At 42.8% G+C, this 13,313-nt stretch overlaps 1 protein-coding gene across 4 annotated transcripts in view; it reads left to right on the top strand.

Annotated features, from left to right (window-relative positions):
- The window catches only part of FBXO11 (F-box protein 11), a 64,278-nt gene that overhangs the window by 49,558 nt on the left and 1,407 nt on the right, over positions 1 to 13,313 (top strand). For all 4 annotated transcript variants that reach the window (XM_015278121.4, XM_015278120.4, XM_046939071.1 and 1 more), the window contains exons 10-22: positions 1,710 to 1,816; positions 1,902 to 2,039; positions 7,198 to 7,415; positions 7,689 to 7,774; positions 7,856 to 7,950; positions 8,712 to 8,834; positions 8,932 to 9,017; positions 9,371 to 9,447; positions 9,551 to 9,694; positions 10,822 to 10,932; positions 11,787 to 11,894; positions 12,721 to 12,829; positions 13,201 to 13,299. In XM_015278121.4, coding sequence (XP_015133607.1) covers positions 1,710 to 1,816; positions 1,902 to 2,039; positions 7,198 to 7,415; positions 7,689 to 7,774; positions 7,856 to 7,950; positions 8,712 to 8,834; positions 8,932 to 9,017; positions 9,371 to 9,447; positions 9,551 to 9,694; positions 10,822 to 10,932; positions 11,787 to 11,894; positions 12,721 to 12,829; positions 13,201 to 13,299 — 1,501 coding nt within the window. The remainder of the gene's footprint in view (positions 1 to 1,709; positions 1,817 to 1,901; positions 2,040 to 7,197; positions 7,416 to 7,688; positions 7,775 to 7,855; positions 7,951 to 8,711; positions 8,835 to 8,931; positions 9,018 to 9,370; positions 9,448 to 9,550; positions 9,695 to 10,821; positions 10,933 to 11,786; positions 11,895 to 12,720; positions 12,830 to 13,200; positions 13,300 to 13,313) is intronic.

Raw genomic sequence — 13,313 nt, 5'->3', positions numbered from 1 at the left:
GAGAAATAAAACACGTACTGATGGAATTTGTAAATGATGCTGATTTAGGGTGTTGCAAATAAGGAGGAGGATGAGCTGCTACGCCCTTTTTGGAAGATAACTCTCATAATGTTTGTGTTCATGTGGGTAAGTGCAAATGACTAGGAACAAAAGCCTGTTGTTGTAGTGATAAACCTCTATCCTCAGAAGCTGTGTTCCTGGGAAAGCTGTCAGAATCACTGTAGGTGAAGAGCTGGATATGAGCTTGTCATGTGGCCAGAAGAACCAGTGTGATCCTTCACTGCATCTGTGGGGATTTTGAGGAGGAATAGAGAGATTGTATTACACTTCTTATTCCTCGTTCAGATCAGGTCCTGGTGTCCATAACAACATAATGATCTGTTGGGAACAGTTCGGTGAGAAGTCCTACAAGATAAAGGAGAAGAATTCATTCATAATGAAAAACATCCTGACCACAACTTGTTACTTAGTGAAGGAGAAGGCTGAAGGAGTACTTTACTTGCACCAAATTCATACATTAATTGGTTCTCTTTATACTAATGTATCCATAACCAGTAACTGGATACTGAAGCTGGAGAAATTCAATTGAAAAATTAAGATGTAAATTAACAGGGTAATGAGTCTGTAACTAGCTAATAAGCTTTATGGTTTTTTCTCAGTTGTTGGAAATCTTGAAATCAATATTAAATGTATTTCTAAAAAATACATGCTGAAGCTCCTGCTAGAAGAATTGAAGCAGGAATTAATTCAGGGAATCCTTACTGTCTTTGTTCATAAGGTCAGATAAGACAAAATAATTTCTTCGGGATTTAAGAAAGCAGAGTCTTTGTGGTACTACACTTGAAGATAATACGAAAGCTTACTAATTAGGGCATGTGCTGGCTTGCTGATTTAATGGTGTTTACTTGAGGGGAAGGTGTGTGTTATGTAGGCCAGATAACACTTGGATGAAATCTTACCATTCAGGAATCACTGTAATCGTGCCACTGATTTTAGGGGGAGCAGAGTTTCATGATTTCATTCCTCATGGAGTTTAGAGAGCTGAGCTGAGCTGATGAATTCTCAAGCAGTTTTGAGCCCTGGCAGCCTGAAGTTTGTTGTCTGGGCAGCGTAGTAGTTGAAATCATCCAAGGAGCTGCAGCAAGGAGCTTTCAAATTCAGTTGGATGTCTTGTGTGTGGTTCCGTACTCCTTGCTGTGCTGCCTGTCTCCTGCTTGCCTTGAGTGAGATAGCAGGACTTTGCATGCTACAGAATTATGGCTCGGTTGCGCTCCTTGATGAGGTGCGTTATGAGAGTTAAAATGAAAGGAAAATAAGGCAGCGATTATCATTAGAACTTCATTGTATTCCTGTGCTCCTTTGTCTGTCGTAAGCCATTGGCATACAGTGGGCCTAATGTGGGGAAATTACTGAGCAAGAGCTTTCGTAAACATGAGTTATTATTTCAGCTATTGCTGGTTCTGGCAGTCGTATGCAGCTATACAGCTCGGAGAGGGGGGTTTGAAAAACGACTCCTCGTTCAGTGTTCTGTGTCTGCAGAATGATGACAGGGGTGTTTTTCTGCCAGTGGCTTCCAGGGTTTGGCACTGCGCATGCCTCGTCTTTTAAAAATATCAGTTCACTCTTAACTTTTCTTGCAGCAGCGCTGCCAGACTATTTATAAATATGCTGTGCTTTGACGCTATGGTAACTGTACTGTTTTCTTCCAGTTGGCTCTGCAGTATGCGTTAGTGGCCAAGGAGCTTGTCCTACTATTAAACACTGTAACATCAGCGACTGTGAAAATGTTGGACTTTATATTACAGACCATGCACAGGTATTTTCTGTAAGAAATTCCTTGCTTTGATACAACTGTTTACTATTCCCGATTCCCGTCTTAATTTGCCTTTTCTATTTCCTAGGGAATATATGAGGACAATGAGATCTCCAACAATGCGTTAGCAGGGATTTGGGTTAAAAACCACGGAAATCCCATTATCAGGCGGAATCACATTCACCATGGACGTGATGTTGGCGTTTTCACTTTTGACCATGGCATGGTAACACTCTATTTTCTTCTTTTGAAGAGAGAAATGTAGACCTTGAGTAGCTAAAGTCTTCAGGTTTTGCCCATTGTGAAGTAAATGTTTAAAAGAAACCTGCTTTTACGTGTCAGCAGATGTTTTGAAATCTGCCTATGGCTGCTTCTGTTGTCCTTGTGTGGGCAACTTCACTTTAAAGATAGATCAGGCTGGAAGGGATTGAGGCAAACTTTTTGCAGATGATTGGCAGCCTCTTAGATTGGATTATGTTGACGTGATAAAATGCCTCTTGAAATACATGGTAGGTATACATTGTACATGGTAGGCTTAGATTTACACTATCACATACGTTTTCTAGTGAAACAGACAAAAAATTTTTGTAGGATTCTGGACCTTTATTAAGGTGCCAGAAGGTACAAAAACATAATATAATGTGGTGTGGACACTTAAATCAGTCCTAGCATTGCAGCTGTGAAGCAGAGCATGCGCAGCTTCTCGGGAGGAAAGCTCTTTTTAGCATGTAGTTGGTTGTGGAATTTTAACACAGATTTGCTTCAGCATTCAGATGTTCTTTAATGAAAATGTTTGCGTGGAGTGAAGGTGACACCTTCCATGTACCTGTAAACTAGTGAGTAATGAGTGTGCATAGCTGTAGAAATAGAGAACAGGATGGATTTTTGCCATTGGAATAAAACATTAGTTGCTTATTTGTTTTTGGCAAAATACTCCACCTCTTCCACACAGTGCCAGATCATTCTTTTTCCTGCTCGAATGCCAAACTCGTAATTCCCCACACCCAGCTGACAAAAACAACAGGTTTTTTTCTGGTCACTTTTTTCTTTAGTTAGGAATGCAAATGTGAACTGCACATTGGAAGTGCAGAATGTGATTAAAGTACAGTGAACAAAACGTCAGACCAAACGAGGGCTACTGAGGTTAGTGCTGCTCGCTTTCAGATCAAGTGTAGTAACAAAATCAACGTAATTTCAGATTTCCTCTAGCACAGAATTTGATTATCTTGCTGCAGGAGTTGGATACTGCTCAACAGGGATTGTATATACCTCTTGTTAGAGAAAATAATAAACTGTCTAGCCACTTGCTTTGGGCTTTCAGTTTTAATGGTGCTGTAGATAAATAGGTGCTGTTGTAATGGAAGCCTTCCTGTAACAGGCTTGATTTCAGAATGCTGCTGGAGAATGAGGTCAGCCAAACCCAGTGCGTGTGTCACATGCTGTGGGATACTGCTGCATATTCCTTTCCATACATTTTGTTCCCAGCCTTAATACCTGACACGGTGCCTGACCAGTTATGGCTAAATATGTTAGGCCTCTTCTTAGTCAGGAAGGCTGTAATTGGACTTGTTATGTTATATAGAGATACTCACTCTCTGTAAGTAAATATCTGTTGTCATCTGCATTGTTATTTTGTTGGTAGATGTTACTCAGTTTTCAGGAAAGGGGAAACAATACTTGTGAAAATGCAAGCATTGAACACCAGTGGCTTTGACTAGCTGAGAAAGACAAGTCCCACATCACTATTACAGACACAGCTTGGGTGTAAACTGCACCTCTGTTTTCTCATTTCATTGTCTCACTTAATCTTCTGACCTTTGGATCCACTGTTCCTTCCGTATCCCCCTTGTATTTCATCTCACTGCCACACGCTCCGTACAGATGTAGTAGGTTCAGTTGTCCAACTAAAATAGTCATTTTAAGCTGTACTCACTCAATGCTTGCTCCAAATAAATAGTCCAACATTTTAAGGAAACTAAATGCATCAATTCAGCCACTGCGTTGCTTTAACTTTCCTCTTGAACGTGAGGTTTTTCTGTGTTGGAGGAGTGTTGGCCAGCTATGGGGTGCCTATTGAATAAAATAAGGTGTTGACTTTGGGAAATGAATTTCTGTAATTTCAATAAATAATGAATGTAAGTATGGCAAGAAAATAACCTAACAAGCTTTCAAAAAAAAATTCAGTGAATTTTATAATGGAAAAGAAGAAGAGGAGAGTTCTAGAAGATGCAAATTTTGATGCCTGAGTATTGTTAGGCTCACTTAATTATGGGTCTTTCTTCCTTTTGTTTGCATGTCTTCCTGCCCTTGTAGGTGCTTGTTCTGTTTGCTGATTGTAACCCAGGTCTGATTGAGTTTTTCAGTATCGGTGATCTGGAAATGGTATTAACAGAAGATGCAGTGTGTATAGAAGAAACTAATGAGGCCTTTCTTCTTTCTACCCAGGTTGCTGGGAAAGTAGGGATAGAGGAGCAGCACAGTACTGGTTGTAGCATTTGGTTTGCAGTTTCCTGGTCTCAGCATAAGCTGGTCAGGACACCTGCTGCAGTTACTGTTTGCTGCTGGCATAAGTCTTCAGCCTGGGGAAGAGGAGACTCAGGGGGATCTCCTCAGTGTATGTAAATCCCTGAATGGAAGGTGCAAAGAAGCCAGAGCTGGGCTCTTTCCAGTGGTGCCCAATGGCAGACAAGAGGCAATGAGCACAAACTAGAACACAGGAGGCTCCCTCTGATCACCAGGAAGTATTCCTGTGCTGTGTGGATGCTGGAGTACTGGCACAGGCTGCTCAGAGAGGCTGAGGAGGCTTTCCAGGAGACGGCCTGGGCAGCTGCTCTGGGAGTCCCTGCTGGAGCAGGTTTGGAGCAGAGAGACCCAGAAGTCCCAGCCAGCCTTAGCCATCCTGTGAGACTGACATTCTTCTTGTCAGTGGAAGGCCAGGCATAGTGGGATTCTCCTGTTATGTATTTCTTTTGCATTCTCCATTACATCCTGAGGTGCTCTGTGTTGGACAAGGTGGTACCCACACAAAACTCCCTTCTGGCAGCATATGTGTGTGTGTCTTAGGGTTACATACGTACATATGTGTGTATGTTTTGCTTTATTTTATATGCTCTAGAGGTGTAGTTGTGTGGCCGTTTTGCAAAGGGCAGTGACAAGCCTAAAATGTTACGTCTTAGTTTTATGTTATCTGAGTATTTGGAGCCTTATCTAATCTGTATTAACGTGTTATATAAGCACTCCTAATCCGCTTCAGCATATGCATACGTCCATATACTTCTCCAATACATGAACATGCTCTGAAACATGTAATAAAGTGAATTCAGCTGTAGAAAGCCTGGTGAAGGAGAGTGCTTCCCTAGTTTCTAAAGGAGACCTCGTGGTTAGCATAAAGTCTGCCTAGGAGAAGCTCCTGATTGAAGTCCTGAAGTCTGATATTAGATGTATAGCTACAGAACAGTTTTAAAAACAAAAATGATAACGAAACCAGACTGCATTCGCTCGATTCATTTGAAACAACAGTATTTGATCTGTTTTTCTTACAGCTAGACTGTGTATTCCAATGCTGTGATCAGTGTGATAGAAGCAAGTTGGAGTTTAAAGACCTTTTTATGCAAAAGGAACATTGGCACATAGAAGAGAACACGTGAATAATAGTTCTCTTTGCTGAAAATATGAGGAACGATCCTCTTATCTCACGTAGTAACGATGGTTAAAGGCTTGGAAATGCTATGTGCAGTGTGATGCAGTCTTTGTGATACATAGAGTTTAAAAAAAAAAAGGGAAAAGTGCAATAACACTGGCCTGTGTGTTTGGGAAGTATTTCTATAAGTAGGTCCATTTTTAACAATATCCAGACCTTAAGAATGTCCCAGTTCCACTACTGAAATGCTTCTTAGTTGTAAGGTTCCCGATCAGGCTGCTGGAACAGGTGGTGAGATGAGATCACTGCAGAATGGAAATAGCCTTTAAGCAGCACAGTGTCTTCCAGATAAAAATCCTATGTACAGATGAGTAGGCTTCCGTAGAATCACGGTATGGCTTGGATTGGAGAGGACCTCAAGGGTCATGTAGTTCCATTGCCAACCATTACACGAGGCATCAGCTCAGGCTGGCCAGGGAAACCCATCCAGGGGATTCCTTAAATAGCCTGAAGTTTGCTCATGAAGTTTGGGGTTCTGACTTCTGTTTTTTGCTAGACCCATCCTCCTCTAGATCACCAGCTGTACCAGGGCATGGTCACTACAGCCTTCAATCTCATGAGCTCCCATGTGCTGGTGAGCACCAGGTCGCTGCTTGTGACTGTGAAGTGGGATAAGTACATTCCAGTGCCAGATTCCTACCCTACACACTATTTTCCCGTGGGTTTCTGCACCGCAGTGCCGACTCTGAGAGGTTAAAGAGTGCTTTGTTTTTGACTTCCAAGTTCTCAGCCTGTTCTTTGTCTCCTGATGCCTGTGAAACTTAACCTCTTCTTCCTAAACCAGCGACGTTCTGCCGTTTGCCGAGCGCTGAGCCTGCAGGCAGCAGCCCTCCCTGCCACGCACAGATGTCTCTTGCCAGGTGCCAGAGACAAGATCCCAGATGGAATGGTGTTGGGTCACTGTATGCAAACAACAGAGAACCTTCAGTTGACTGGAAGAATGAGCTGAAGTAATGTTACAATGTTGAAATGGAAACCTAAGCATAAGGCTTTGTTTTCCTTGTTCCCAAATGAGGAGTCATTCTTTTAAATATTACAGATCTGGTAATTTTAAAGGAGTGTTTAAACAGTCCAGAATATAAATGAAGCTTATGCCAGTCTCTCTGTAGACTGCATAAAAATCCAGTTGGCCTTTTGTAGCATATAGCAGATTTCTCCTTTGCCCTGAAAAGAAAGGGTTTGTTCTGCATCGTGAATGTGGGTTCTTTTATGCTGCCCTGGGGTCTTTATAAAATCCACCTACTCTCAGATAGAGGCCGTTCCAGGCTTCGCTAGGCAAATTTTTCTGAACTTTTTTTTTTTAAAGACCTATTTTTTAAACAGTTGATGTGAAATATCTGCATTTCTGTAATGGCGTGACCTTTGCAAGAGAACAGGAAGAAAGCCCTCCTGAAAGTGCAGGAGGAAAAACACTTTGGAGGAGAAAAGCAGTGAACCAAATCGCATCAGTTAAAAAATGTAACCCTCGTTTATTTCAAAGCAGTGTCTGTTAGAGTAGATGGAACACAGAAAACAAAAGCAAGTGACAGAAGCGGTTTTAATTATCCAAATAAGCTCTGATGCTTTGTCAATTCTGGTACTGTTTCTTCTTAAGTAACAGTGGTGTTGGGAAGGGAGGGGATATCAGAAGCCTTCGCTTTACAAAGGATATTTACAGGAAACTTTGTATGTTCTGTGTCTTAAGGGTTATTTTGAAAGCTGCAACATCCATAGGAACAGGATAGCAGGATTTGAAGTGAAGGCATACGCCAATCCGACAGTGGTTCGGTGTGAAATCCATCACGGCCAGACTGGGGGCATCTATGTCCATGAAAAAGGAAGAGGACAATTCATAGAGAACAAAATCTATGCAAACAACTTTGCAGGTGTTTGGATTACCTCAAACAGTGACCCAACAATAAGGTACTGATATTTTTCTGCTTAGCAGTGGAGCTTTGGTGGGGATGGGAAATGTGCAGCTTTATTTCCTTTATTGTTACTGTATGTTCCTGTATGTGTGAAAATGAAATGGCTGTCTGTGTTTGGCTGTGTGTGTACTTGAAGTGGGTATTTCTTGAAAAGCCACAAAACAAAGATTCTGTTTCTGTTCTGTTTCAACTCTGAGTTCTGTGCAGTCCCAGAAACTGTGTATTGTACAGCGCTGTACAACTCCATAATGATTACTTTGCTTCTCAGGGGCAATGCAATTTTCAATGGGAATCAAGGTGGTGTTTATATCTTCGGTGATGGAAGAGGCCTTATTGAAGGAAATGACATTTATGGTAAGCTGCTTTTCTTGCTGCATCTTGGATTCAGAGAAGAACGAGCACAGAAGTTGCATTGAAAAGCATTTCTGTTAACAGGTAATGCATTGGCGGGAATACAGATTAGAACAAACAGCTGTCCCATAGTTCGACACAACAAGATCCATGATGGTCAGCATGGTGGCATTTACGTGGTAAGCTTTACCTGCAGGCAGGCAGGAAAACTTGCTTTCGGTTCATAGGAGCTTACAAAAGGACAGTACTGTGTGTAAAGTGCATGCTTGTGCTTACACTGACTGCATTTCTTAGGTTGTAAAATAGGTGAGTTGTGTCAGGGTGAAGCTTGTATTGTAAAGTGAGGAATAAAGTGTAGTTTTCAGCACGTGCAAGGTCTCCTCTGGTTAAACTGACGCAGCTGTCAAGTTACCTCAACCATTTCACGTTTTGGTGAAGGAAACGTTTTCATCTCTTCCTACCAAAGCTTACCAGATGTACAGCTAATGCTGCAAGTGGAGAACTTCATCTGCTTGTTCTACAGATCTAACCAGAACGGTTCACGCTGGGGGTACTGCTTTCCATTTAAGCACGAGCAGGTGGTAAAGAGTTACCTTAAGTGATGTGTGCCAGCCCGGTGGATGAGGCTGGCTGTCTGAGGGGCAGCAGCTGCCAACTCTGGCTTGGTGCTGGGGAGGTGCCTCCTCTAGCACAAGGTAGCAGAGATTTGCAAGTACTACTGCAGAGCCTTGAAGTATAGCAGTTTACGTGCAGAGCATTCTTGATTTTACAACGGAGTCAAAACAGTGACGTAATGTTATTATTTAAAAATAGTGCAGATATATACCTGGAGAGAAGGACTTCCCACAGTAAAGGAGCCATGCGGGGGTTGTGGGTACAAGCAGCAAAAGGGTGTTTGCACTTAGCAGATGTTCTCGACTCTTACGCTTCTTGTATTCAGCATGAAAAAGGACAAGGTGTGATTGAGGAGAACGAAGTTTACAGCAATACTTTGGCTGGGGTCTGGGTGACAACGGGGAGCACTCCGGTCTTGAGGAGAAACAGAATACATAGCGGGAAACAGGTGAGTTTGACTCAGCGTGCTGCGAGGAGGATGGAGGAACAGGAACAGTTTGTATTTCATTAGCTTCAAACTAATAATGACATTTCTCACATGCTAGGTTGGAGTTTATTTCTATGACAACGGACACGGCGTGTTAGAAGACAACGACATCTATAATCACATGTACTCAGGGGTTCAGATAAGGTAACGTGTATTCTCATTCCTCTGCCTAAACAGACATTGCCTTGTGTTATTTCATCCTTTTTTTTCAACTGCTGTTGTCACTTTGCTTCTAAAAGTAACTTGTGTGGAATTCAGAATGTTGGAGTATTCTTACGCCGCGGCTCACCAGAGGGACTTGTCTCCAATGTAGGCTGGGTGTTGACGTCTGAAGCGTGTAGAAACTGACATCTGTTTGCTGACTTGAAAATACAGTATTTTATTAAGGTTTCGACCAGTCACATCTGTCGGATGTTTCTGTAGGGGCGCTTCCATAGTTTGGCCTTGAGGAACAGGAAGCTGTGATAACTGATTTCTTTCTATCTGTATCTCTCTAGAACTGGAAGCAACCCCAAAATCAGACGCAACAAGATCTGGGGAGGTCAGAATGGTGGCATTCTTGTTTATAATTCCGGTAGGTCTGTTTCTGTCATCTATCCCCAGTTGTTTTATTTCTATGACATTATCTTTTCCCATTTTATATCTTTTTTATTACTATTATTTTTCCTACTCTTTAGGGCTTGGATTTATAGAAGACAATGAAATTTTTGATAATGCAATGGCTGGTGTATGGATTAAAACAGACAGCAATCCTACACTAAGAAGAAACAAAATCCATGATGGAAGAGATGGAGGCATCTGTATATTTAATGGAGGAAGAGGTAATTTTTCCCTTTTTGGCATATACCAAGTGTTCTGGATAAGGGTTTAATTTCAGTTTAAGCAGTGCCCACTATAAAGTGCTCTTTAGAAATCCAGCTTGTGTCTTTTGAAGTAATAAAGTAGCTGTAACAAACATATGTGGTGCTTTTTAGCCTTAATTACATCACTAATACTAAACTCTGTGGGAGGCAGACGGTAATTAATCTCATCTGAGACGACTGTGTTGATTACTGCTTACGTCAGTGCTTCTGTCTCATCTGTAAGCTTTGCCATTTCACTGAAGGACAGTACTCAATTCAAGTTTCCTAGCCAGCATCTTGCATATGAACTTTTTGGGTTTTGCCAATCTGAAGGACTAAGGGGGAAAAAAAGGAGGCGTTTTTAAAGGAATGGTTTTAAGGTATTCCTGTCCTACAATAACAAAAACGCAAGCTAAGCTTTGTATTGGCAGGCTGCTAGCTTTAGGAGACACGTGCAGAATGATGCTAGAAAAAGAAAATTTAGAAGCCAAAAGATCTCTTGCTTCCATAAAACTCATATGGCATTTAGAGGGATGTTTTGTAATTGTGCACGCATTCCCACATTCCCAAATTCTGTTATGTACAGAACGTTATGTACAGTATGCACTGAAAAGAGTATCCTAATATGCTTATGGACTGAGGTCTTCCAGTCGTTAAAGGCAGCTGACAGGCGTGAGAGTGACTTTTTACACGGTCTGATAGTGATGGGACAAGGGGGAATGGCTTTAAACTAAAACAGGGGAGATTTAGGTTAGATGTTAGGAAGAAATGCTTTACTCAGCGGTTGGTGAGGCCCTGGCACTGCTGCCCCGAGCTGTGGGTGCCCCATTCGTGGAGGTGCCCAAGGCCAGGTTGGATGGGCCCTGGGCAGCCTGAGCTGCTGGGGGGCAGCCCTGCCCACGGCAGTGGGTTGGGGCTGGGGGGACCTTAGGGTCACCTCCAACCCAACCCATTCTGTGGGTCTGCAGTGACATTAACCTTCACTCGCTGACTTCAGTGCTATTGATGGATATTCCTCAAATGAAAGGAATGAACATTCCACAGAATGGTTACAGGTGAGGAAATGTTAACAATCTGAAATCTCTTGTTTGCTGCTTCTGTAATAGGTCTTCTGGAAGAGAATGATATCTTCAGGAATGCCCAGGCTGGTGTTCTTATCAGCACCAACAGCCACCCTGTGCTGAGGAAAAATCGAATATTTGATGGCTTTGCTGCAGGTTTGTGTCGTTCAGATCAGATTCTGAAGTGTTAGAGCTTAGAGTGAGCTGTTCACTGAGCTAAATCTGTTTCTTCACCCCACGTTACTGAAGGTTTTTAACAAGCGATTGGGATAGCCTTCAGTCCGTTGTTGAGATAATTGCAGAATTGTAGCTAAAATACCTTTTATTGCTCATGTGTGGAGGATCAGTGCATAGTCTTCCTTCTCATTTTTCTGTGAAATACCATTTATTTCACTATTTTATTTTAGAAGTATAGGATAAAGTTGTCCAGGAGGTATTTATAGTTGATCTCATGGATGCCGGTTGATGCTCTGTCGCCGCTTTAAAACAAGGAACCGTATAACAAACAGATTTTAGAGGGATATCAGTTGTATCTCAGGCATAACCCTCATTCCACAAACTTGGAAAATGATCTTTAGGTCCTCTTCTGGAAAATTTATTAAAGAAAAAATGTTTTAGAAAAGGTAAGGTGGGTGTACAAGAACTTCCCCATGTACATGAAGGTGGCAGGTGGAGCACCCAGAAGTCCTGTCCTTCTGGAGAGTATCTGATAATGGTACTGTGTTATTATCAGATACACCGGTAATATATTGTCACTGCTAGAAGCCACGTGTGCCAACTGTAGATCTCTGAAAGGACTCCGTGAGGATCTGAACCTTAGATTTATAGTGCTTCAGAGTCCCCATTTCTAACCACGTCAGTTCACTTTTTCTCCTCGAGCTTATGGTTAAAAAAACAAACACAAAAACACACAGAAACCCTCGTGGCTCCACAGGGAGGTACAGCTGCTGCACTATGGCCGAGGACTGACTGCTCCCACTTTTCTCTTGTCTATTCCCAACCCACAACAGGAATTGAAATAACAAATCACGCAACTGCAACATTAGAAGGCAATCAGATTTTCAACAACCGCTTCGGGGGTTTATTTCTCGCATCTGGTGTCAACGTCACGATGAAAGGTGAGCCGAGCCTTTGTTGGTTGTGTTGGGTCGCTTTGTGCTTCCAATTCAGCACTGGTTCGCCTTTTTATTGGACTGCTTCTTTTCAGCTTCTGGTTCCGATCTGGTGTGTTTTTGAGCTGAGTTTGTAATTAAGCACTTGGGCTGAGGGCAGTAAGCCAAGCTGAGCCGTGAGACTTTTAGACGGATAGCCAGAACATTCCAAAGGTAACTTAAGGTTTTCCACTCGTGTCAAAATGGTTATTAGCCCTTCTGTCTCAGAGCTGTCTCTGAGCTGATCACTGGTCCTGAGCAGGTAAGATGGTTGCTACGCGTCCCTAATTGATGTTCTAAGCCAGGATAATGGGACGTCTTCTGTCACAGTTCTGAAAACAAATGTCTGGTAAAGAAGCACACCTCACTCAGCTCTTGGGGTCTGAAGGCACAGATGTTTACAGTCCCAAAGCACTTTTTCAGAACACAGGAGCAGTTCACAGGCATCCAGTTCCAATGTCTGATGAGGAAGTGTGCACGAGACAAGGTCTGACCTGTCTCCAACCATCCTTCACAAACCAGTTCATGAAGTATTAAACTAAGGGTGGGTCAGAGGTTTCGTGCAATCCATGCACAGAGGAGCAGTCTGCACTGCGTCGTCTGAGCATCTGCCTTGCCCTTGAGCAGCTGTCTTGTGTTGAGTCGTTCATATGCAGAAGTGCCAAAACTAAAATACAGACGTAGAACTAACTGTTCCTAATCGTTCTAGCCCTTAAAAGGTTGGGAAAAACATGACTTGGACGTCTTTGAGAAGTCATTGACTTAGCGTTTGTTTTTTCTTTCCCCCCAACAGATAACAAAATAATGAACAATCAAGATGCCATAGAAAAAGCTGTCAGTAGAGGCCAGTGTTTATATAAGATATCGAGTTACACCAGCTATCCCATGCATGACTTCTACAGGTAACAGTTTCCTTCTGGCCACCCTCAGCGGGGTTCCTCAGACAAGCCCCCTCCTTCCTTTGGCAAGGCCCCTAGAAGTTGCCCTGTCAGTAACACACAGATGCCCTCACTCAGCTGAGAGAAGAGATTCAGTCAGGTTCCACTGCGCTGATGAAAACGTATGGTTGCCACGAACCTGAGCCCTAAGGCAGCACATGGCAGCGCTCCTTTTCCAAAACACACAGCCAAGAGCGTGCCAGGAGATCCCAGTTAGAGTTCTCAGGTGTTAGGCTCCTGTGCGTGTCCTTGAGTGCCGCTCTGCCCCACGCCCTCCCCAGCCCCCTGTCCCAGCCCATTGGGTTTTGGTTCATGCCCCATGTGTCTCTCTGCAGGTGTCACACCTGCAACACCACGGACCGCAACGCCATATGTGTGAACTGCATTAAGAAGTGCCATCAAGGACATGACGTAGAATTCATTAGACATGATAGGTATGTTTCCCACG

Source organism: Gallus gallus, chromosome 3 (genome assembly GCF_016699485.2).
Source record: "Gallus gallus isolate bGalGal1 chromosome 3, bGalGal1.mat.broiler.GRCg7b, whole genome shotgun sequence".
NCBI lineage: Eukaryota > Metazoa > Chordata > Aves > Galliformes > Phasianidae > Gallus > Gallus gallus.
Note: the sequence above shows the minus strand (reverse complement) of the source record. Positions and strands in the feature narration are given on the sequence as shown.